Raw genomic sequence first — 25,116 nt, forward strand, 5'->3', positions numbered from 1 at the left:
TGCCCCCACCGCATGTAAAAGTCCTGCCTCGTCCGAGGGGGGTAGGAGTGCTTTTTGCGGCTGCTGGGGCTCGAACCGCTGGGTCCTTCGCATGGTGGAGGTGAGATACTCACTCCAGTTCTGCTCCTACCCACTCCCCCGATCACCCTTCCCCATCCCTCTTCAGGGACCCCTCTCACGAGCAGCTCCTTATTCAGGAGGTTCAGGTGCTCCTCGCCTTGGGGATGGAAGAGGAGGTTCCAGGGGAACTAAGGGGCAAAGGGTTCTACTCCCGATATTTGCTAATCTCCAAGGCCAAAGGGGGCTTCCAGCCCATTCTGGACCTGCGCGGGCTCAACACATTCATGGTAAAGCTGAAGTTCCGCATGGTCTCCCTGGGCACCATTATCCCTTCACTGGATCCGGGAGACTCGTATGCCGCCCTCAACATGAAGGATACGTACTTCCACATAGCGATTCATCCAGCACACAGGCGTTTCCTGCGCTTTGTGGTCAACCACGAATATTACCAGTTTATGGCCCTCCCATTCGATCTTTCCACAGCCCCCCGAGTGTTCACCAAGTGTATGTCAGTCGTGGCTGCCTTCCTCTGTTGACGGTGGGTGCAAGTGTATCCCTACCTTCACAGCTGGTTGCTTCGGGGCCGCACCAGAGAGCAGGTGCAGCCCAACCTCCCCTCGTCAGGTTTACATTTGAACGGCTGGGTCCCCTCCTCAACGTAGCGAAGTCGACCCTAGAACTGACCCAGAGGATCAAATTCATCGGGGCAGTGCTGGACTCCGTTCAGGCACAGGCCCTCCTACCAAACTCCCATTTCCAAGCTATCACGGGCATCATTCAAGGCCTTCAGTGATTCCCAACTTCAACAGCAAGGGGATGCCCGAGTCTCCTCGGCCACATGGCTTCCTGTACATACGTGACCCGGCACTCCAGGATCCGGTTCCAGCCGTTACAAGTGTGGCTCACCTCAGTCTACAGCCCAGGGTGTAACAGCCTGAATTGGGTGATGAGTGTCTTGGAGCGGGTCCTCACCTCTGTCCACTGGTGGTTCGACCCCCGAGTGGTGTGCAGGGGGAATCCCCTTCCACAGCCCCCATCCTTCCTTGTCCCTGGTCATGGATGCGTCAGCTACGGGGTGGGGAGCACATCTGGGGAACCTTCAGACTAAGGGCCTGTGGTCTCGGGCCGAGCTCTCCCTCCATATCAACATCAGGGAGCTGATGGCAGTACGCCTTGCTTGCCAAACCTTTCAGGCACAACTGCAAGGTTGCTGTGTGGTGGTTTTCACAGACAACACCATGGCCATGTTCTACATCAACAAGCAAGGGGGGGCCCTTTCATCCCCTCTCTGCCAGGAAGCCATTCAGCTGTGGGAATTCTGCATAGCCCGCTCCATTCACCTGGTCACATCCTTTCTTCCTAGGATCCAGAACATGCTGGCGGACCGCCTCAGCAGGTCCTTCCACTCACAGAAGTGGTCTCTCTGACTAGATATAGTCCACCCCATCTTCCAAAGGTGGGGGTTCCCCCAGGTCGACCTGTTCGCCACCCACAGCAACAGGAAGTGCCAGCATTCTGTTCCTTCCAGGGTTGCAGCCCAGGCTCCCTCACGGATGCATTCCTGCTTCCTTGGTCTGGTCGCCTGCTCTATGCCTTTCCTCTGTTCCCTCTTGTGCACAAGGTCCTGCTCAAGATCCGCAGTGACGGGGTGAGAGTGATTCTGGTAGCTCCAGTGTGGCCTTGCCAGCACTGGTACACCATGCTGCTAGAGTTGTCGGTAGATGATCCAGTCATGTTACCTCTTCTCCCCGACCTGCTAACTCAGGACCTCAGTCGCCTCTGTCATCCTGACCTATGGTCCCTCCACCTCACGGCTTGGAAGCTGCATGGCTGAACCCCACGGAGCTTCTGTGTTTGGACCCAGTAAGAAAGGTCCTGCTGGGCAGCAGGAAGCCACGCACCTGGCAAAGTGGAAAAGGTTTTCATATTGGTGTGACCAGAGCCGCACACCTCCTGCTCCAAGCGCTGGTGCCCCTCATTTTGGAGTACCTCTTGCACCTGAAACAACAAGGCCTGGTGGCATCCTCCATGAAGATTCACCTTGCTGCCATCTCAGCCTTCCACCCAGGCGCGTCTGGCCACTCTGTCTTTGCCAACCTAATGGTTGGTCGCTTTCTCAAGACTGTCTCTATCCTCAGATCTGGCAGCCTATCCCTACATGGGACCTTAACCTGATCCTTTCAAGGCTCATGGGGCCCCTCTTCGAACCGCTGGCCACATGCTCCCTCCTGTATCTTTCCTGGAAGACAGCTTTCCTGGTCACCATTACGTCAGCAAGATGTGTCTCCGAGCTGAAGGCCCTCACCTCGGAACCGCCTTACACGGTCTTCCACAGGGATAAGGTTCAATGCAGACTACACCCAGCCTTTCTCCCCAAGGTGGTGTTGGCCTTTCACACCAGCCAGGACATTTTCCTGCCTGTCTTTTACCCGAAACCTCATGCGGCATTCCCTCGATGTCCACAGAGCCCTAGTTTCCTACATAGAGCGCACTAAGCCATTCAGGAAATCGACCCAGCTATTCGTTGCGGTGGTGGACTGGATGAAAAGCCTCCCGGTCTCCTCTCAAAGAATATCCTCCTGGATCACGTCCTTCATCCACACTTGCTATGAGCAGGCCAGGGTGCCGACCCTAGCTCTTACCGCGCACTCCACTAGGGCCCAACCCTCATCAGCGGCATTCCTGGTCCAGTATGCAGGGCAGTGACTTGGTCCTCGGTGCATACCTTTGCCTTGCACTACACCATCATCTGGCATGGCTTTCAGTAGAGCAGTGCTACAATCAACATTCCTTAACTCTGACCCCACCGCCTAGGTAAAGCTTGGGAGTCACCTAATTGGAATCGATATGAGCAAGCACTCGAAGGAGAAAAAACAGATACTCACCTTTGTAACTGTTGTTCTTCGAAATGTGTTGCTCATATCTATTCCAAACCTGCCCCCCTTCCCCTCTGTTGGAGTAACCGGCAGGAAGGAACTGAGGGAGCACTGGGTCAGCAGGGTCATATGTTGAGCACCATGGAGATGCCACTCTAGGGGACTCCACAGCTGACCTGACGGATGCTGCTAGGGGAAAATCTTTCTAATGGCTGTGCACGCGGTGTGCGCGCACACCTAACTGAAATGGATATGAGCAACACATCTCGCAGAACAACAGTTACAAAGGTGAGTAACCGTTTTTTCCACAGTTATACCTTTTTCAACAGTTCTGGCTACTAACATGCATTCCCAAGCTATTTATTGTTTAGAAAAATAGAACCAAAATTCTCTAAAGTCTGGGACAAAAATATCTTATTAGATAAAACTTGCAAAGCCCAAGTTGTGCTGCAGCTAGTTGACCCTTCCGGGCCTTTTGAAGAGGGTAGAGGGGATGGGGTATTTCACAAATAACTAAACTGAGAGACTGAGATTACCAGACGACGTGGTGGGAGAGAAACAATGTTCATGGTTCAGTCATGCTATTGATTTCCAGCTTTATGTTGTAACAGCCAAGTGTACATGGAATTCTTATTATTTACTATATCCTTATTTTTTTCTGCACACATGATAAACTACATTGATCAGAAAAAAGTTAAATTAGCGAAGATTAAGATACCAATAGCACTATAGCTGGAGGTTAACATCTTTCCAAGGCATGAGTAATAGAGTAAGTATGAATTCCACCACAGTGATACGAAAGGCTCTAACATGAACCTGCAAAGGCTGCTTCCTTTAATGCTGTTCACTTAAATTACGTCATCACTTAATAAGTTGGTCTCCATTATTTTGTTTTGGCAAAAAGTAAGTTTATCTAGTTCATGTTAGAAAAGCACTTCTCTTACCTGGGCAGAATAGCCATTGAAGAATGAGTACCAGAAGTGTACTAGTGTAAATGCAAAGTTTTTGTAGAAGAAATATCGTAGGAACTTGCACATCCTTATATAGGACCATCGGCCATGAACTAATAGTAATCTTTGCAGGTATCTGAATTGTCCAAAAGAATAGTCACTCGACATGACTGCTTGCATGCCTTCTTGTCCACTAATTCCAACACCAATATGAGCAGCTACATTAAATAAAAAGCAAAAAGAAAGAACACCACATTGAATAAGCAAGGTTTTATTAAAACAAGATATATTATTCAACAAATAAAGATGCACAGTAACACTCCAGCTTATACAATCATTTAACAATTCCCATTCTCTACTGTAAATTTCTCTGGACCCAAATTATTCTTTATGTATCTAAACAGCTACTTCAATTATTAAAAAGACTGCCTGAACTTGGGGAAAATAGCACTTTCTAATAAAGTGATGCAAGACCTTCAAAAGCAAAAACAAAAAACAAATAGCCAGTGAAGTTTTATAGATGACTTACTTTTGATCATGTTTACATCATTGGCACCATCCCCAATAGCCAAAGTTATAGCTTTCTTATATTTCTTCACCAGCTCCACCACCATGGCCTTCTGTTTGGGAGTTACGCGGCAGCAGATCACAGCACTGCACTCGCATGCCAAGTCTACAAAGTTTCTTTGTTGCTGTTCTTTGTTAACATCAGCTCTCCTTTTACTCTGACTTTGCTTCTCTCTCTCTTCCGCTGTTCTGGGAAATTTCAGTTTTAGAAGTTTCTTCTTCTTCTTCTTCTTCTCTAAAAGTATTTCATTCTGGATAATCAAAGAGAAAGTAATTATTGTCCTTTCTTCGCTATTTAAAGATAGAGTGTTCTAAGGACTGCTCTCATAACATTTTTAAAGTCTGAAATACCTTGACTCTCAGCTACATTATGTGCACTTTTGTAATACCACCCGAATAAAACGTCTCTGAAGAAAAAGGGGACAGTGAATGTGGTAGGTTTTGGTACAACTTCTTATATTGTAATACTTCTTGCAGAAACTAATGGAAAAAATCCTCTCTCTATTTTCAGCTAATTCATTTTGAAGAATAATATTAGTTTCTGGGGTATAAAGTTTTTTTTTTGCGTGGGGCGGGGGGGGGAAATGGAAAATGGAAAATGTGATCACCCGGAACACCAAGCTGTCATCATCAAATGCAGTGATTTGCACTGGTGAAGTTACTAAAAATTCTGAGCTCCCTCTGAAGCCTAATATTAGCAAGACAGTGAAGCTCATCATTTCAGGTATAACCTTTGGGTTTTGATTTATGTTATCCAGTTGAGACACAGATTTATACATGGATTAATAGTCACTTCTAAGCTGACTAGTTTTAGATTTGTTATTTGCTCATCTATCTCCTCCCACTCTGGTTTATATAGAATTCTGCCAATAGGCTTCTCACCAATACTTGGATTGCCAACCAGATCACTTCTTTACTGAAAGTCCTTCAGTGTTTTCTGAACTCTTAAAACATTAGACCACAGTACAAGGTACCATATGAGCTTCCTTTTATTTCTGACACTTTGTTCACACTTTTGCTCTCAAACATACCCTCTACAGTGGGTCCCCAGTATACGTCGGGGTTGTGTTCTTGAAAAGGGCCATGAATACTGAAATGACAAATCTAAGTATGTCAGCAGTGGCGTAGGCAGGAGGGGACACTTGGGTGGGCGCCAGGGTGGGCAAGTAATGATGGGGGGCGGAGGGATAGGAGCGATCTGGCAGCTTCTCCCCCCCTCCAGCGCCCTTGGGGGGAGGGGGAGAGAGAGAAACAAATAATAGATGCTCTGGCCAGGGGCTCCCAGAAAAATGGGGGGGTCCCCATAAAAATGTGTGCCCTCTGTACCTCCACACGCTCCGCACCACCACCACCCTGATGCGCGGGGCTTGACCCGCTCTGCCTGGGACTCCTGCCAGGGAATGAGATCGGGGCATGGGGGCTTGTCCTGCTATGTCCAACAGGGGAGCAGGAGTGGGGACTTGCCCTACTCCGCCCGACAGGGGAGCCTGGCGCTCCTTCCAGGGATTGGTGTCAGGGGCTTCCCCACTCTGCCCGGAGCTCCTGCCGGGAAGCAGGGATGGGGGCTTGTCCCGCTCCTCCTGGCGCTCCTGCCGGGGAGTGGGGTTGGGGTGCAGGGGCTTGCCCGGCTCCAGAGCTCCAGACGGGGAGCTGCATCGAGACACAGTGGCTTGCTCCGCTCCGGTGCTCCAGCATATACCTTGTTTGAAACCTGTAGTATAGTACTGCAAATGACAGATATGTGGATCGGGCCCGATGTGAATCGGAACAAGTTCCCCTATTGATGAGTAACAGATATGCGAAACAACAGATAAGGGGGAGACATATACCGGGGACCTCCTGTATTTCAACCATGAAGTAATGACTGCTGTCTGTTCAGAGCACGTTGGGGCTTGAAAGATCTAATTTTGCATCTTTCTGGTTCTTCTTTAGCACTAGACTTTCAGAGTCCCTTGATTACGAATAATTCTAACATTAGATTGTTCTTTTTACAGAAGATTCTTTTTTGCTTTGATGGTTAAAGTTGACAGATTATGAGAGATATTTTATTGCTTTATCTATTACATTTTCAAAGACTAGTTTTATAGTTTGGCATTTTATAGATGGAGGAAACTGAGGCAGAGAGGTTAAATATCTTTCATCTGGTGCTTCAGGGTAGAAATCAAGTGAATGAAGGAGTAGTTAACGATAAGGAACATAAGATTCCAATTTACAGCACTATTAGCCTTTGACCTGTTATGTATCCCAGAAAATTCCCCAAATTGAAGTAAGGGAAAAGTCTGCTTTATACGTACCAGCCAGGAACCAGTGATTATTAAAGCACGATTTCTACCAGATTGAAAGAATGGCTCATTCGTTCTTTGAGAGGAGTTTATATCTGATCCAGCTTTGTTATTCTGGTTTTCCAACCTCGTTTGAAGAAGAGCACTGGAAAATGAATGCAGAGTTTTAATGTAGGTCATCTAAAAACTACAAATACTGCCTATGATTTTTACAGTTACTACTGTAGTGGGCCTATCTATGGGAAACCTAAAGGTAAACTTCAAACCAAGCTAAGTGTGAACTGGTCAGTACTTGGATGGGCCATCTACAAGAAAGGCATACAGCATATGCTGTAAGAGGAGATTACTCACCCTGTGCAGTAACAGACGTTCTTCGAGATGAGCGTCCCTGTGTGTGCTCCACTTCAGGTCAAGATGCGTCCCAGCGCCTTCGATCAGAGATTTCTACAGCAGTACCCCTAAGGGCTGCGCATGCACTGTGCCTGCCTCTCGAGCTGCCAGTGTTTAATAGCATGTGCACAGCCCAGGCTCCTCAGTTCCTTCTCTACAACGGAGTGCGTTACAAATTACCAAGTAGAGGGGAGGAGGGCGGGTAGTGGAGCACCCACAGGGACACTCATCTCAAAGAACGTCAGTTACTGCACAGGGTGAATAACCTCCTCCGAGAGAGAGAGAGAGAGAGATGTCCCTGTGGGTGCTCCACTTCAGGTGACTGAAAAGCAGTATCCCTTAGGATGCTTGGGACTTCAGATGAGACAAGGAGGCTGTTGACAAGACAGCTCTACCCATTCTGGTGTCGGACGCTGCAGTGTGGATGAGAGCGTAGTGATTGGTGAAGGTAATGTTCGATACCCATGTAGCTGCCTTGCATATGTCAGACAGTGGGACATTGCGGAGAAAGGCTGTGGAGGTGGAGACAGCTCTGGTAGAGTGTGTCCTAATCGATGTAGGAGGGTGTATTTGCCTGAGTTGGTAACAAAGGCGTATGCAGTCAGCAATCCAGTCGGAAAGTCTCTGTGTAGAGATAGCATTTCCCTGTGAGCGCTGAGTAGTAGAGACAAAAAGTCTGGGGGGTTTTCTAAGCAGTTTTGTTCTATCCAGGTAAAAGGATAATGCTCTGTGAACATCAAGAGTGTGCATTGCTGTTTCAAAGGCATTAGCGTGAGGTTTGGGGGAAAATGTTGGGAGGTGTACAGGCTCATTGAGGTGAAAGGAAGAGTGTATCTTGGGTAAGAACTTTGGATGCATGAGGCATATGACCTTTTCGCGGAAGAATGTAGTATACGGAGGGTCTGCCATAAGCACCCCCATTTCTCCTACTCGTCTGGCAGATGTGATTGCTATGAGGAAGGCGGTCTTCATGGATAGGTGGAGAATGGAGCAGTTAGCCATCGGTTCAAAAGGGTTTATCCTTCAGGGCTTTGAGGACTAGGTGTAAATCCCAAGGTGCAGCAGGTGGTTTCACGTCTGGGTATAACGTCTGGATACCCTTCAGGAAACTTTTGGTGACTGGATGGGCAAAGACCATAACATTGGTGGAAGGCGGTGACTGCCGTGTGGTGGACCTTGAGGTGGACCTTGAGTGAGCTCATAGAGAGGCCAGATGTTTTAAGGTGTAACAGGTAATCCAGTATCAGTGGGAGTGAAGCAGAAACTGGAGAGGTAAGTTTGTCAGCGCACCAAGATGTGAACCATTTCCATTTTGCAGGTAGGTAGTATGCGTGTTGTGTGTTCTATTGTGTAGCAAGACAGTGAGCACTTGGTCCAAATATGTTAACTCCGCATTAGAGAACCATTGATCAGCCAGGCCCTTAGGTGGAGATGATGTACGTCAGGGTGAAATAGTTGTCCCTGGCATTGTGATAGGAGGTTGCTGAGTGGGGGAAGAGGAATGGGTGGCTTGACTGACATGCGCAGGAGGAAGGAGTACCATGGTTGTCTGGGCCATGCTGGGGCTATGAGAATGATGTTGGCTCTGTCTGTTCATATCTTCTGAATTACTCTGTGCAATAGAGGCATTGGTGGGAATGCATACATAAGAGTTTCGGTCCATGGGAGCATAAAGGCATCTCCCTGTGAGTGTTTCCCCAGGCCTGCTCTGGAGCAGAATGTCAGGCATTTTTTGTTTGTTGCTGTGCAAATAGATCCAGTTGGGGATAATCCCAGGTCTGGAAGATGTTGGAAGGAATGGTGTTGCTGAGTTCCCACTCGTGCTTTATGGGGAACGATCGGCTGAGCTCGTCTGTGGTGGTATTCTGAGAACCTGGCAAGTATGAGGAGGAGATATGGATGTTGTGTTGAAGGCACCAGTTCCAAAGTTTTACCACCTCTGTGCAGAGGGAGTGTGACCAAGCTCCTCCCAGTCTGTTAACATAAAACATGCACATGATGTTGTGGGTCATGATTCGACTTCAGCGGTTTTGGATGATTGGAAGGAAATGGAGGCAGGCATTGCATACGGCCCTGAGCTCTAGCAAATTTACGTGAAGCTGGGTTTCTGAATTGTCCCAGAGACCCTGAGTGGTGTGGTGGCCCATGTGTGCTCCCCATTCTGTGAGGGATGCATCTGTGGTGATGGTAATTGAAGGGGGATCTTGTCAGAAGGGAATCCCGATGCAGAGGTTGATGGGAGAGGTCCACCACAGAATTGAGTCCTTGACTTTCTGGGGCATAGTTAGTAACTTGTTTAGCCTATGCAAATTTGACAGAGCCAGAAGAGTACCCAGAAGTCACCTACTACAGGACAGGCGCAACAAAGATAATAACAGAACGCCACTAGCCATCACCGTCAGCCCCCAACTAAAACCTCTCCAATGCATCGTCAAGGATCTACAACCTATCCTGAGGGACGACCCATCACCCTCACAAATCTTGGGAGACAGGCCAGTCGTTGCCTATAGACAGCCCCCCAACCTGAAGCAAATGCTCACCAGCAACCACACACCACACAACCGAACCACTAACCCAGGAACCTAACCTTGCAACAAAGCCCGTTGCCAACTGTGTCCACATATCTATTCAGGGGACACCATCATAGGGCCTAATCACATCAGACACACTATCAGAGGCTCGTTCACGTGCACATCTACCAATGTGATATATGCCATCATGTGCCAGCAATGCCCCTTTGCCATGTACATTGGTCAAACTGGACAGTCTCTATGTAAAAGAATAAATGGGCACAAATCAGATGTCAAGAATTATAACATTCATAAACCAGTCAGAGAACACTTCAATCTCTCTGGTCATTCGATCTCAGACCTAAAGGTCGCAATATTACAACAAAGAGACTTCAAAAACAGACTCCAACGAGAGACTGCTGAATTGGAATTAATTTGCAAACTGGATACAATTAACTTAGGCTTGAATAGAGACTGGGAGTGGATGTGTCATTACACAAAGTAAAACTATTGCCCCATGTTTATTCCCCCTCCCCCCGCCCCCGCACTGTTCCTCAGACATTCCTGTTAACTGCTGGAAATGGCCCACCTTGATTATCACTACAAAAGGTTTTCTTCCCCCCTCACCCCCCCCCCCCCCGGCTCTCCTGCTGGTAATAGGTCATCTTAAGTGATCACTCTCCTTACAGTGTATATGATAACACCAATTTTTTCATGTTCTGTGCGTATATAAATCTCCTCACTGTATTTTCCACTGAATGCATCCGATGAAGTGAGCTGTAGCTCACGAAAGCTTATGCTCAAATAAATTGGTTAGTCTCTAAGGTGCCACCAGTACTCCTTTTCTTTTTGGCTTGTTTGGATTGTATACCATGGCTAGCCAACCCTAAAGGCATCGCATGTACAGGTGAGCATTTGCGACCACAAATGTGCAAGTGGCCACATATCCTAATAGCTGTAGGGAGTCTCGGACTGTAGTCTGTGGGCTGGCACGTATCTGGGTAATAAGGTTGCCCATTGTCTGGAATCTGTCCTGGGGAAGAGATGCAAGACCAGTGGTGGAATCGAGGTGGGTGCCGATGAAGTCGATTTGTTGGGTAGATTGTAAGGTAGATTTATTTTTGTTTATTTGCAGGCCCAAGGTGCGGAAGCAGTGAAGGGTTGCAAGAGTTGCGTGGTTCACTTCTAACTGTGTGGGAGACTTGAGGAAACAATTGTCCAGGTAAGGAAATATGAGGATCCCTTTTTTTCCTGAGATGTGCCATTACAACTGCTAGCACCTTGGAGAAGACACGCGGTGTGGTGGAGAGGCCAAATGGAAAGACTCTGTATTGGTAGTGTTGCGCTCCCAGAGCAAACCTGAGAAAACGTCGATGGGCAGGGTGGATAGACACATGGAAATATGCGTCTTGGAGATCGAGGAAACCAATCTCCTTGCTCCAGTGTCGGAATCATCATTGGGAGAGTAACCATCCGGAATTTCTGTTTCTTGACGAACTTGTTCAAATGTCGAAGATCGAGGATAGGGCGCCAACCGCTGTTTTTCTTTTCTGTCAAGAAGTAGTGGGAGTAAAACCCTTTCCCTCTGTGTTGAGGGGGTACCTCCTCTATTACTCCGAGACGTATGAGGTGTTGTACCTCCTGACAGAGCAATTGTTCGTGAGAGGGGTCCCTGAAGAGGGACGGGATGGAAGGGTGGGTAGGAGGTAAGGAGAGGAAGGGGATGGCATAACCCAATCTGATAATTTCCAGGACCCATCTGTCTATAGTGATGGTTTTCCAGTTGGCCAGGAACGGACGCAAACAGCGTCCAAAGAAATGGTTGGTTGGAGTTGGCGCTGGAGATGGTGCGAGGTTTTCTATACCCTCAATCAAGACTTCAGATTTGTTTATTTGGGTTAGGAGGGTGGGTTGCTGTTGTTTGCGGAGGGAGACGTCGTTGGTTCCTGAGCCTATGTCGTTGTTGTGTATCATATTGTCTTAAAGGTGGATGTTGCACAAGGGTATGGTAACACGATTGTTGGTATAGCTGATATCTATATTGTCTCTTCTTTGAGGCAGGTGTTTGGATGCCTAAGGATCGGAGTGTGGCACGTGAGTCCTTCATGGAGTGAAGGACTTCATTGGTCATAGAGGCGAAGAGCTTATCTCCACTGAAGGGGAGATCTTCAACCGTATTCTGAATCTCCTTCGAAAAGGAGGAAGAAGCAAACCATGAGGCCTGCTGCATGACGATGGCCATGGCTGTGGATCTGGCCGCTGCATCCACAGCATCGAGGGTGGCTTGAAGAGCTGCCCAGAAGATCAATTGGCCCTTGGACACCACTGCTTTAAACTGTTGTAATTTATCCTTCGACACATCATCAATAAATTGCATTACCGTAGCATAATTTTTGTGGTCATATTTTGCTAAGAGCACCGCATAGTTCACCAATCTAAATTACAAAGTGGAAGAAGAATACACTTTGCGGCCGAAGGAGTCCAGTCTCCTGTTATCTTTGTCCGATGGAGTGGATTGGAAGTGTTGGTATTTGTTTTTCTGATTGGCTGCATCGACCACTAGCGAATTAGATGATGGGTGCGTAAATAGAAACTCAGAACCCTTAGATGGGACAAAATATTTAAGTCCAGTCCCTTGCTAGTGGGTGTTATTGTGACTGGGGTCTGCCAAATAGTTTTTGCAGGTTCCATAATGGCCCCATTAATTGGTAGGGCTATTTTGGAGGAGGTCGTAGCTTGCAGGACGTCTGTAAGCTCGTGGTGTGTTTCAGGTACCTCCTCCAGGGTAATCTTGAGCTCTTCCGCTACTCTCTGAAACAACTCTTGAAAATGAGCGAGCTCATCAGTAGTGGGAGGTGGTGGGGGTACCATGGCGTCTTGTGGTATTATCGCCGTAGAGGTGGTGTGTGGGACAGTGTCCTCTGTAGGGTGGCGGCCACTTCAGGTCTTATCTGGGTGTCAGTGTGAGCCAGCAGTGGGGAAGGTCTGACAGCCCGTGGAACACCTGAGTGTGGTTTGGTGTTGGTCCATGGACCCCAGTGTGGCCACTGCCCCCGGTGTGAGCATAGTCTATCCAGGGATAGCCATACCAGTGTGGATAGCCATGAGGATATTGAGATCATGCTGTAATGCGTCTCCCAGTTGTAGGTAACTGAATCTGGGGAGAGTATTGAGAGGAAAACATCTGTTCATCGTATTCCTCTTCCTCCCACACTTCATTGGAGGGGCTTGAAGTGGTAGGGGAGTACTGATAGTAGGGTGCTAAAGGTCTCGTGATAGACTGGTGCTGAGAAGAGGAGACTCAGGAGCACGGGACACCCTTAATTCCTCTGGCTGTAAAAACTGCGGTGGAGCTGACTGACCAGGAGTTGGTGCTGGTGTAGCTGGTGGAGGCAGAGTCTGCTGGGGCATCTGCTGGTGCATCGAAGGGTGTCCCGGAGGTGGAACCTGGCTCAGCAGAGTAGGTGCCCCTGAGGCCGGCACTGTAAGGGAGGCTGGAGACTGCAGGAGGCTCGGTGCCAAGAGCGGCGGCTGCAAAAGCGGCGCTACATGATCAAAGGACGGTGCCGCAGCCGCCGCTTGTATTCTCGGCACAGTGGCAGCTCTCAGCACCATAATGACAGAGGTGGCTGAGGGAGAGCTGAAAGAGGCGGACAACTGAAAGCCCTGAGCCTTAGCACCATGTAGTGGGGCAGCCGACCCACGGTCGATGCCTGCGATGCCTGCCGAGTGAAAGGTACAGAGCCGCGGAGCGGCAGTTACCGGAGACAGGAGAGCCAGTTTTAACTTCTTCCCCAAGGAATGGCTCCTGAGGGGGAGAAGGAAGCTGGCCGTTTTTTTTGCTTTGGCTTTGCCACTGGAGGGTGTTTCAGAGGTTTGCTGGCCAGGGTCAGATGCAGGTCCGAGAGAGTTTTCCAGGAGCAGCATTTTAAGTCTGAGCTCCCTGCCCTTGCGGGTCTGCGCTTTCAATTCGATACAGTGGACGCATTTTTGGGGTACATGAGACTCCCCCAAACAGTGTACACACTGTGAACACCCATCTGAAGTGGGGATGGCATCATTACAGGAGGCGCATCTCTTGAAGCCTGGGGAGCCACGCATGTCCATAACCGCGGAGGTTGCGTTGTTTTGGTTTTGGGTTTTTTTTGAGAAATAAACGTAACAGTTAATGTAACTTACCTAAATAGTAACTCTAATGACTACAAACTATCTAACTAAACTGAGAAACAAACTAACTAGCTAATCTGAAAGAGCACTGCTGAACTCCGTCTCTAGCCGGGGACGGTAGAGAAGGAACTGAGGAGCCCGGGCTGGTCACGCGCTATTAAACACTGACAGCTCGAGAGGCAGGCACAGCGCGTGTGCAGCCCGTAGGGGTACTGCTGTAGAAATCTCTGATCGAAGGCGCTGGGATGAACCTTGACGTGAAGTGGAGCACCCACAGGGACACTCATCTCGAAGAAGTGGTTAACAACTCAGTGGGTGGCATTCTGAGTCACTATTGCTCCAAAGCCCTAACACAAAGGGTAATCTGCATTGCCCTGATACTGATAATATCTTTCAAATTAAATGAAAAGGGAAAATCCTGGTCTCTTATGGTTATTAAAAATTGCATGGCACTTTTTATAAAAGTAAGAGTGTTAGTTGTGGTATTCTGGACAAATTCCAACTTGGTGATTATAACTTGATATCTTAAGTTTCCCCATTCTTGTAAATTTGTTTAGGGGAAGAAATCTTCAATTTCTGCTGTAAAATGTTGTGTTGCGTTGCTATTTCTGTGAAACAGTTGCTATATTTTCATACTAGAGGTTACTGTATTATGGTGGTGGATAAAGATATATTACATGTCTTAACTATAGATAGCTTCTACAGTCTGTGAAGTATGTTAGGAACTTTCTGGGTGAAAGGTGCTACACAAGCCTCAGTTCTCCTAACTTAGGGAAGTACTTACGCAAGGTGCTGAAGTGAGTTATTTAGTTATTGTGATAGAATCAAGTTTATAAAGCCAACAATGGTTGGCTTATTACCACCACTGTTTTTAAAAGGCATGTTTCTGCCTGATCCACAGTGAGTAGGGCCCTACCCAATTCACAGTCCATTTTCGTCAATTTCATGGTCATAGGATTTTAAAAATTGTAAATTTCATGATTTCAGCTATTTAAATCTGAAATTTCCCGGTGTTGTAATTGTAGGGGTCCTGACCCAAAATGGATTTGTGGGTGGGGTCACAAGGTTATTGTACTGGGGCTGTGATACTGCTACCATTTGTGGAAGTAAAAAAAGGGATAAAGGGGATTTGGATGCAGACATCTTAAGTGTTCTTAGGAATTGAGCAGGAGTCAGGCTAACTCTTACTCTAATAATGCGAGACTTTAAGGCAGGGCGTGGACGAGTGGGAAGTGAATGGGAAAACTGTAAGAGATGCTGTTTTGACCTTGTGTTAGATAAGAATGGAACACAGACTGTAGCAGGAGCTGCTGAGAAAAGTAAGATATCAGGAAGGAATATGTCTAAACAAGACATGGCTGTTGATCATTATTGTATGCAACAAAAGGTATAAATGCTTGCCTTAATTGTTTATCTGGTGGAAGGGGGAATCCCGTGCACACTCTCCCCCTTGCAATTGCTTGAGAATAAATTGTCTCTGACTTGTTGCAAACAACCTAAGAGTGAAGACTGCATTTTTCTTCCACACATTACTTCTGCGCTGCTGCTGGAGGCAGCGCTGCCATGAGAGCTGGGTGGCCAGAGAGCAGTAGCTGATGGCTGGGAGCTCAGCTCTGAAGGCAAAGCTGCTGCCAGCAGCAGTGCGTAAGTAACGATGGCATGGTATGGTATTGCCACACTTAATTCTGCACTGCTGATCGCGGGTGCTGCCTTCAGAGCTGGGCGCCTGACCAACAGCCACTGCCCTCCGGCCACCCAGCTCTGAAAGCAACCGAGAAGTAAGGGGTGGCAATACCGTGACCCCCCTAAAATAACCTTGTGACCTCCCCCACAACCCTCTTCTGGGTCAGGATCCCCAGTTTGAGGAACACTGGTCTCCCCCGTGAAATCTGTATAGTATTGGGCAGGGGTCTCAAACACACGGCCTGTGGGCTGCATGCGGCCCACGGAGTTATTTGCTGTGACCCGCCAAGCTCCCCATGCCCTTCCCGCCCCCACGAGTTATTTCCTGCTGCCAAGCTCCCTTCACCCACCCCCCCCACCAGCGCACCGCGTCCCCGCTCCTCTACCTACCTCCAGGCGCTTCCCGCCGCCAAACAACTGTTTGGTAGCACTTAGCACTTTCCAGGAGGGATGGGGGAGAAGCGGGGAGCCGCATGTTATGGGGAGGAGGCGGAGAAGAGGAGGGGCAGGGGCAGGGATTTGGGGAACGGGTTGGAATAGGGGCAGGGAGGGGGCGGAGTTGGGGTGGGGACTTTGGGGAAGGGGTTGGAATGGGGGCAGGGAAGGGGTGGGAAGAGGTGGGGCGGGGTGGGGCCTCATGGAAGGGGTGGAGTGGGGCGGGGGCAGCGGGGCAGGAGGAGGGGTGTCATTGATGTGGCCTTCAGGCCAATGTACTAGTCCTCATGTGGCCCTCGTGGTCATTTGACTTTGAGATCCCTGGTATAGGGTAAAAGCACACAAGACCAGATTTCACGGTCTGTGACACATTTTTCATGGCAGTGAATTTCATGGCCGTGAACCTAACAATGAGCAGGTTGCCTTGGTAAACTGAAATGCAAAATAGTTAAAAAAAAAAAAATCCACACACCACAGCATAACTGAATATTGGCCACTACTGTGGCTACATTCGTGCTACAAACTAGGAGCGTGATTCTCCTTGCTGATGTACACATACTTGCACTAGCTTGATAAGGGTGTGTATTCTGCATGGCTCAGCCATGCCTCCACCGCTGCTACCCATGCTACCGTGGGTATACTGCTATTTGCACTCACACTGGCTTGCTAGGAGCAAGCACAATTATGCATACACAAGCAGGGGAATCACACCTCCAGCTCGTAGAGTAGACACAGCCTGCGTCTCAGTTACACTGCTAAGGCACTGTAAGCACCACTGTAGAAGGAATCAAAGGAGACAGCCAGATAAAGAAAGAAAGCCACAGGAACAGTGTGGTTACTTAGAATATTTTGAAATTTGAGATTTTAAACTCCTACACAAAGAAATGTTGTATGCTTGTAACTTACCTGATATCCTCTCCATAGCAGATCGTAGTTTCATCTGTTAAAAGTTCACAAGAAAATCCAATGTTTTCAGCAGTTTCTGTAACAAACAAAGTCACACGTTAGTTCGATTCTTTAATGAATCATTATTAAGCCTGCGAGTTTGTCACGGAGATCACGTATTCTGTGATTTTCCATGACTTCTGCAGCAGCCAGTGTGCCTGGCTCAAGGGTAGCTCAGGCAGCCCCTGCACCTGCAAGCACCACCCCTGCAGCTCCCATGGGCTGTGGTTCCCAGCCCACGGGAGCTGCGAAGCCAGCGCTCTGGGCGGGGGCAGTGTGCAGAGCTGCCTGGCCACGCCTCCACCTAGCAGCTGAGTCAGAGGGATATTGCCTTCTGGGGAGCCCCCCTACGCAAGCGCTGCCCAGAGCTCATCTCACCCCATCCCATGACCCAGTCCCCTGCGCCCTCCCACACCCAAACTGCTGCTGCTGGCGGGGAGGGAGAAGCGGAACCTGGAAGGGAGCCTGCTGGCCCTGACAATCCCGCCCCGCAGCACCAGTAGGGGTCCTGGGCTGTGCGCCGCTGCCCGCCCGCCCCCCCCCCAAACACCTGGGCTGCCCTTCCCCAGCACCTATGGGGCCCCCGGGCAGTCCTCCCCGTCCCAAGTTTTATTCACGGGTATTTTTAGTAAAAGTCATGGACGTCACGGGCCATGAATTTCTGTTTACTGCCCATGACCTGGCCGTGACTTTTACTAAAAATACCCACGACTAAAAAGTAGCCTTAATTATTGTAGATAGTGATTAATAGTACTCTGGGGCTTTTAAAATGACTTGAAGATTCAAGTTTCAGCACAGCAAGTTTGCGGTCAGTAAACCTCAATACAGTGCTACCTTTCAACTGACTTAATTAGCCATATGTAGGATAATTGACCAATCTATGTACAAAGACTCCATCCTGTCTCAAGAAACTCTTACTTTTCAAAGAAATTTTAAGATAAAATTTCAAATGAGAAAAACACAAACAGAACAAGCAAACTGGCAGGCTCCTCATTAAACACTGAAGTAGGTACATAAATACAAAAATGTTGAATAATGGTTTAACTTAAACTAAGAAGAAGAAAGTGCAATTATATCTAATGGAAAAGTCACAGTATGGTTAGATATTTCAAGGGTCTCAGTACAGTGGTTGGTATTATTAAATATGCTACAATAATTAGGTAAACAAGAGCAAGATCACTGAAGATCATTGTATTTGTAGGTTATATTTTTCTTTACTTGCGACCTTAAAAATACAATAGTATCTCAAAGATTATGTCATCAAATTCATTGCACCTTTAAATTAAACTAAACAACATTAATAAAGCAGTTATTAAAGACTGCACTGCTAGCACCACCTATTAAGACGGCCTGACATTTCCCATTATAAGACCTTGTTTTTAGTTGCTTTTAACTTTGTGGAAGTGTTTGGTTGGAAATTTTCCACACTGGTTGTCTGCGTCAGCCTGCCCTTTTTTGTTGTTGTTTTTTTGTTTTGTTTTTTTAAACCTGAGCAGGCCACCTGTTTCAGACGACAGGGCTAGGGGAAAATAATAGAGTGTGTGGTCAATGTTATATTCTTGAGAGTTTAAAAAAAAAAAAAGTTCTAGCACCCCCAAATGTAGCATGGAGTGGCCTTTTGCATAAGGGATATGCCTTTTGCCATCCCTGTGAATATCTGTCCAAAACAGACTCATTGAAAAAGTCAGTTTGCACATGCTCAGATACTTGCCACAGTTTAATTTTAACAGCTAAAATCTCTAAAGATTCCATCCTAACTGAATAGGCTTCCTCCTCCCACAGCTCCTATGAGTGACAGAACTGTGCATGCACCATCCCCACAGACTGACTAAGCATGCTACAGCTTAGGGCTATATAGGGCCTTCTTTAGTGCAGTGGTCTCCAACTTTTTTATGCCCAAGATCACTTTTTGAATCTAAGGACAAACCAGGATCTACCCCGCCGATACCCCAAGGCCCTGCCCCTGCCCCAAAGCTCAGCCCCACTTACTCCATCCCGCCCGTCTCTGTCGCTTGCTGTCCCCCACCCTCACTCTCTTTCACTGGGTTGGGGTTTGGAAGGGGGTGCAGGCTGCTGGCTCGGGCCAGGGGTGAAAGTAATTTAAAGAATTTTCCGTCCTGAGTGGGGGCGTGGCCTCAACAGGAAGTGGCGTGGCCTCAACTGGAAGAGGCGATTTAAAGGCCCCGGGGCTCTGGCTGGGAGCCCTGGGGCCTTTAAATCACTCTGCTGCAGAGGCAGCTGTGAGCCCCAGGGCTCAGGGGTGAATTAAAGGGCCCGGGGCTCCGGCCGCCTCAGAGCTCCAGGCATTTTAAATCCTTGCTGGAGCCCAGCCAGAGCCCCGGGGCTCTGGCAGCTGGGCTCAAGTGGGGATTTAAAGGACCCATAGCGGTAGCAGGACTCTGACGGCGCTTTAAAGGGCCTGGAGCTCTGGCAGCGGGACTCAGGCAGGGGCTGCCCGCAGTGGCCGGAGCACCGGGCCCTTTAAATCCCCGCCTGAGCCTGGCTCTGGCAGCTGGGCTCCAGCAGTGCTTTAAAGGGCCCGGTGCTCCTGCCACTGCAGGGAGCCCTGGGCCCTCTAAAGCACCGCCCAAGCCCTGCTGCCGGAGCTCCAGAGATGATTTAAAGGACCCAGGGCTCCCCACAGTGGGAGGAGCATTGGGCCCTTTAAATTACCGCTGGGGAAGCTGGTCTGGTCCGGCACGGCGTACTGGCTCTTGCTGGTATGCCATACTGGACCGGACTGGCTCACTTTCACCTCTGACTGGGGTCGAGGGGTTCGCAGTGTGAGAGGGGGCCCTGGGCTGAGCCTGGGGCAGGGGGTTGGGGTGCAGGAGGGGGTGAGGGGTGCAACCTCCAGCAGGGAGTTTGGGTTGCAGCAGGGGGCTCCAGGCTAGGGCAGAGAGTGTTGGGGTGCAGGAGGGGATATAGGGTGCTGGCTCTGGGAGGGCGGCCAGGGCTGGGGCAGGGGGTTGGGGTGCAGGAGGTGGTATGGGGTGCAGGCCCTGGGGGGGGGGGTCAGGGCTGGGATAGAGTGTTGGGGTGCAGGAAGGGGTACAGGATGCAGGCCCTGGGAGGGGGTCAGGGTTGGGGATTGGGATGCAGAAGGGGGTTTGCGGTGCAAGAGGGGATATGGGGTGCTGGCTCCAAGAGGGGACTCAGGGCTGGGGGTTGGGGTACAAGAAGGGGTGTGGGGTCCTGGCTCTGGGAGGGGCTCAGGGCTGGGGTGCGGCCTCCCGCCGGGCAGCACTTGCCTCCGGCAGCTCCTGGTTTGTGGTGCAGTGTAGCTGCTGCTAAGGCTGGCTCCCTGCCTACCCCAGCCCCCCACCACTCCTGGAAGGGGCCAACGTGCTGCTGCAGCCCCTGGGGGAGGTGGTGGGAGGTATGGGGCTCCACGTGCAGCCCCTCTGTGCAAACACTGCCCGTGCAGGTCTCCTGGCCAATGGGAGCTGCGGGAGCAATGCTTGCAGGCAGGAGCAGCACCTGGAGGGAGACCCCTGCCCCCCCACCCCTGGGGCCACGGTGCTGCGCTGGGCGCTTCCAGTAGCAGCATTGGGCAAGGGTAGGCAGGAAGCCTGCCTTAGCGGCAGCCACACTGCACCACCGGAGATCGCAATCGACTGGGAGATTCCTCTAGGATCAACCAGTCGATCATGATCGACCGGTTGGTGACCACTGCTTTAGTGGCTGCTCCAAGCTGGGGTGGAGACATGCACTAGGACTTGAGAGCAGGGAGCCTGTGTCTCCTGTGCTCTCAGTGATGCCCCTGCTGGCACCAAGGCACCATAGCATAGGAAGCAGCCTAAGTTGAATGCAGAGGGGACAAAAGGTGGACGGGGGGAGAGAAAGGCAAAGATTGGAACAAGGAGACTGGTGAGACTGGGACTGCTTGTGGAGAGGGGGAGACACTGGGACTCTGACAGTGAGTCCAGAGACTGGGACTGGTAGGCAAGAAAAGTGGCACAAGACGCCTAAGGAGTGGAGACTGGGATGTCAAGGAGAATGGGAGTCGAACAAGGAGCCAGGAGTGGGGGGGAAAGAAAGGATAGGGACAGGTCTGAGGGGATGGGACAAAGGATGCATCTCATTCCTCTCATCCACAAACAGGATAACTAGGCTTGACAGAATGTTTCTTTTTTAATTTTTTTAAAAATAATTTCAATGGCTAACCTTGATTTTTATTTGTAAGCTTTTTTTAATTTTTATCTATTTAATTGTTCAGTTACGCAAAATCATGGGTTTTAAGCATTTTATATTAGTTTTATAACTATTAAAACACAAACTGCCAACATCAATATGTCTAAATTTTAATATTAAATCATGTTCTAAATTCTCAAGAAGCGTTTTTCTTACTTTGCTTATCTGTAAATTTCGATCATCATCAATGGAAATATTTTTTCATTGGTTTGTATAATGCAACTGACATTTCCTGGTAAAAATCTGATCCTTCCAAGCTTAAGGAGAACCTACTATTATCCTCATTTACTCCGTTATAACTCAAGTAGCAGGGGTCTACGTGCTGTGCAGTGGATCTAAACTTGGTTCCAACCTTAGTGATGACTCACGTGAGTGTCAATATGATACTACATGATGGAATTTGGTTTTTTGTTTGCCTTTTTAATAATCTAGGATATTACACCCACCCACCCAAAACCACCCTTATGAACATCAACGTTCAAAATGAAGTAGTCAGAAGTTAGGAAATGCCCGTGTATCAGCCTCCTTGTGCGTATGCATTAGGATAGTCTCATAACATGATCACCTACTACTGTGTCCACAGAAACTCTGAACTGAGGATGGACTTGCTCTGGGGATGAGTTAGGGTTATGTAGTTAAGGAAACTCAACTGAAGAACCCCTGCTTCATTGTTGCAGAAGTTTGGAAGGTGCGTAGTGAATGAGGCAGAGACTGCAGGAAGAGTAAGGATGGTTCCATGGTTAAAGCAGGTGAACCCTGGAGAATTGGATTCTATCCCTGCCTCTACCACCAAGTTCCTGTGTGATGGTGGGCAAGTCACTTAAAGGTTTATTCTCTTTTGCAAACCACCTTTAAGAAGAAAGTTTCCTTTTTGTCCCAGCAACTTAAAAGACAAAATTCACTTGCATGAATCAGGCAGGTTTTAGAACCATAGAAACAGGAGTTGTTAATGGAAATAGCTTCTGTTAAAGTCATGTCTGTCATCAACATTATTTTCCATTCAGTTACCCTTGTGATTGGGCAAGTTAATTGGTTGGTAGCCAATTGTCATACATTAGTTTCTCATTTGGATATATAGCAAAGATTTTTCTCTAAAAATAATTCATAGGTTAAGGCCAAAATGGTCATCACGTCTGACCTCCTGCGCAATACAGGCCATACAATCTCACCCAGTAAACTCAGCATTAAGCGGAACTTCCGTCTGAGCTATTACATATCTTTTAGAAATATATCCAGTCTTGATTTAAAGACTTCAAGTGACAAAGAATCCACCACATCCCTATGAAGTTGTTCCAGTGATTAGTTACCCTGTTAAGAATTTGAGTTTTATTTCTAGTATGAATATGTCTAGCTTCAGCTGCCAACCATAAGATCTCATGTTTCTGCTATCATTATAGTAATGTAAATATACCTTTTTTGTCACCAGTAAGCACCCAGATTTTAATGTCCGCCTTTGCAAGTTTGGAAATTGTTTCTGGAACACCATCCTGTAGTTTGTCTTCAATAGCTGTAGCACCCAAGAGCTGGAAGTTATTGGAAACACAAGCATTTAATAAGAGAAAAATCCAGAGAGAAAACAGGTTTAGTTTGTAGTATAAAATGAAGCTACTTAGATACGGAAGAATGTATTGTTGTCTCTTGTCTTATACTTAGATTGTAGGCTCATTGGGGCAGGAACCATCTTTTTGTTGTCTGTTTGTACAGCACCTAGCACAATGGGGTCCTGGTCCATGACTGGGGCTCCTAGGTACTATGATAATAATAAAACACCACCATTACAGAACTAGATGACTTTGATAGTTATTATGTAGGACACCACAGGAAACATTTTCATCTGTGTATTGTATTTCTTCCCAGTTACAGATAAGATTTGTTTACAACAGTTACAACCATATAATAAATTCTCCACTTCAGACACTGAATTTTACGTTTTAAAGACATGTTTCCCACTATGTTTAAATAATGTTTTACTGAACTCACAAAGTAAAAGAGGGAATGTCAAGAGCCTAAGGTAACAGAAGTGCTTTTAAGAGGGACAGTGAACACCATGAAGTCTTGCACTATCCAATACCACTAACAAGGTGGTAAAGGTAGCAGATAAGGAGTGAGTAACAGGTGGTTGATATTACTAAATAGAGCATAATAGGTGGTGTGGACTAAAACAAACCGCCAGCATGAAGTTTACTCAGTAAGTGGATCCCATTTATAGTCATAATTGTGCAGTTTGTTTGCAGCAAAGAGTTCCAAAGAGGCTTCATCCGAGACTTCTTAAATTCAGAAAAATTTACTGTAAAAGATTCCCACAACAATACTGTTGCAAACTGGGCTGCATGACTGAGATGGTATTCCAACACTCTGATCTGTAGTCAATTTTTAGAAAAGCAATCCAACACACATTGCAGGCTCAAATGGGAAATCAGCAGTTAACAGTATGATTATCCTTGAATTCACAGTTGACCAAATCATTTTAACAATAACACTTTTCCTCAGTATACTTCAGATGGCAAATTTCTACTCTCTAATTACCCCAGAGAAACTCTTGTAAAGTCAATAGCATTTGCCAATGCAATAGAGCCTGATTTGGCCCAGGGTATTGGGTTTCTTTAAAAAAAAAAAAAAAAAAAATCTTCACAATGACTGTGATGAGAACTTTTGTTTTTTTAATTTGCAATTTATACTCTTGCTTCTCATGAATTGGTCTGGAATATACCCAATTAGAGTTATCTGAGTGACGTATCTTGATCAGACTGTTTGGTTCATCTAGTCTCACCCCCTGTGTCAGGCACATTAAGCAATACTAAATCCTTCAAATGAAGGCAAATTACCCCATAGCATATTAACCAGTTGCATCACACAGAGTGGAGGTAAATTTAATACTAGAAGTATTTCAGAGCTTTAAGGATGAAATAACCTTTGAACAGCTATAGCAAGGTTCCCCTTTTGCAAATTATTTGTCATGTAGTTACCAACATAGCAGATAGCTGTTTATCTCCCAAATTTTAAAACCTGAACTTTTTTTAATACAACTTATTTCTGAGCTAGTGCTACAGAGATACTAGCCGCCTTTTTGGAATGGAGGAAAAATGTCCAGTGAAAGCTAAACCAAAGAAATCCATCTTCCTTCATTCCCTGAAGCTCTCAAGAAGAGAGTTTTGGTAGTCTCACAAAATCTTAATTAAAATTGCACTCACAAATGTGCTAATCAAAAACGGCTATTCAGTTTCCACAATGGTCTGCTACTAATTGGACAAGAATAAAAATACATTTATAATTTAAAATATTACAACTTACAATAAGGTTTTTTTCTATTTCTTCATATACATTATCCAGGGCTTCATCACGGTTACTTGCAGCTACACTAGCTTCCATGAACTTTTTATTCCATGTTTCATATTCATCATGACTAATGTCCTTGTAGCAGAGGCATAATGTCCTCAAGGTCTCATTTGCAAAAATCTGTGGAAAAAGAAGAGAAATAAGCTGCACAGATTTCAATATTGGCTTAAAATTGAAGTTGAGAAGACATACTCTGACTAGTCAATCTGAAAGAACTCAGTCACTGGTTGCTACTGTACTCAGACTGTATGGTGAAAGTTGGACATTGCAGAATATCCAAAGAGCTGCAGCCTGAAAGAATTCTAATCCTTCACTTCTGGTGTTAAACAGAAGATTCTATAATCATTTGGAAAAAATGAAAAACAATCAATCCAGTAATAGTACCTAGTGCAATTTATCAGTCAATCTAGGTAGGTCTAGAAAACATGCTGCAAAGTACAAGTAAAAAATAGAATGGAGCGGAAAAGTCCGAAGTGACATACAAGTTTCTCAAATAATGAAAAGCTAATTTCCATATGTACAATGCAAACATTTAAGATACAATTCCATTAAAAAGAAAAAAAGGGGGAAAAAAGGGGGGGGGGGAAATCACGTTATGATTTCAAACATCGGAACATCTAGTAGCAGCAAGGTAAGTTATTTTGGCTGCTATTCAGCTTTTTTGAAAACTTTGATCTAATAGTACTATGGAGCTATATTTTTCAGAATTGTTTAGCAAAAT

At 47.2% G+C, this 25,116-nt stretch overlaps 1 protein-coding gene across 1 annotated transcript in view; it reads right to left on the reverse strand.

Moving 5' to 3' along the window:
- Nucleotides 1-25,116, reverse strand: part of ATP8B1 (ATPase phospholipid transporting 8B1) — a 133,809-nt gene that overhangs the window by 21,872 nt on the left and 86,821 nt on the right. The window contains exons 18-23 of the mRNA XM_074952401.1: nt 24,351-24,515; nt 22,471-22,582; nt 16,827-16,902; nt 6,748-6,880; nt 4,416-4,704; nt 3,881-4,104 (exon numbers count right to left, since the gene is read on the reverse strand). Coding sequence (XP_074808502.1) covers nt 3,881-4,104; nt 4,416-4,704; nt 6,748-6,880; nt 16,827-16,902; nt 22,471-22,582; nt 24,351-24,515 — 999 coding nt within the window. The remainder of the gene's footprint in view (nt 1-3,880; nt 4,105-4,415; nt 4,705-6,747; nt 6,881-16,826; nt 16,903-22,470; nt 22,583-24,350; nt 24,516-25,116) is intronic.

This window comes from Natator depressus, chromosome 5 (assembly GCF_965152275.1).
Source record: "Natator depressus isolate rNatDep1 chromosome 5, rNatDep2.hap1, whole genome shotgun sequence".
NCBI classification, from domain to species: domain Eukaryota; kingdom Metazoa; phylum Chordata; order Testudines; family Cheloniidae; genus Natator; species Natator depressus.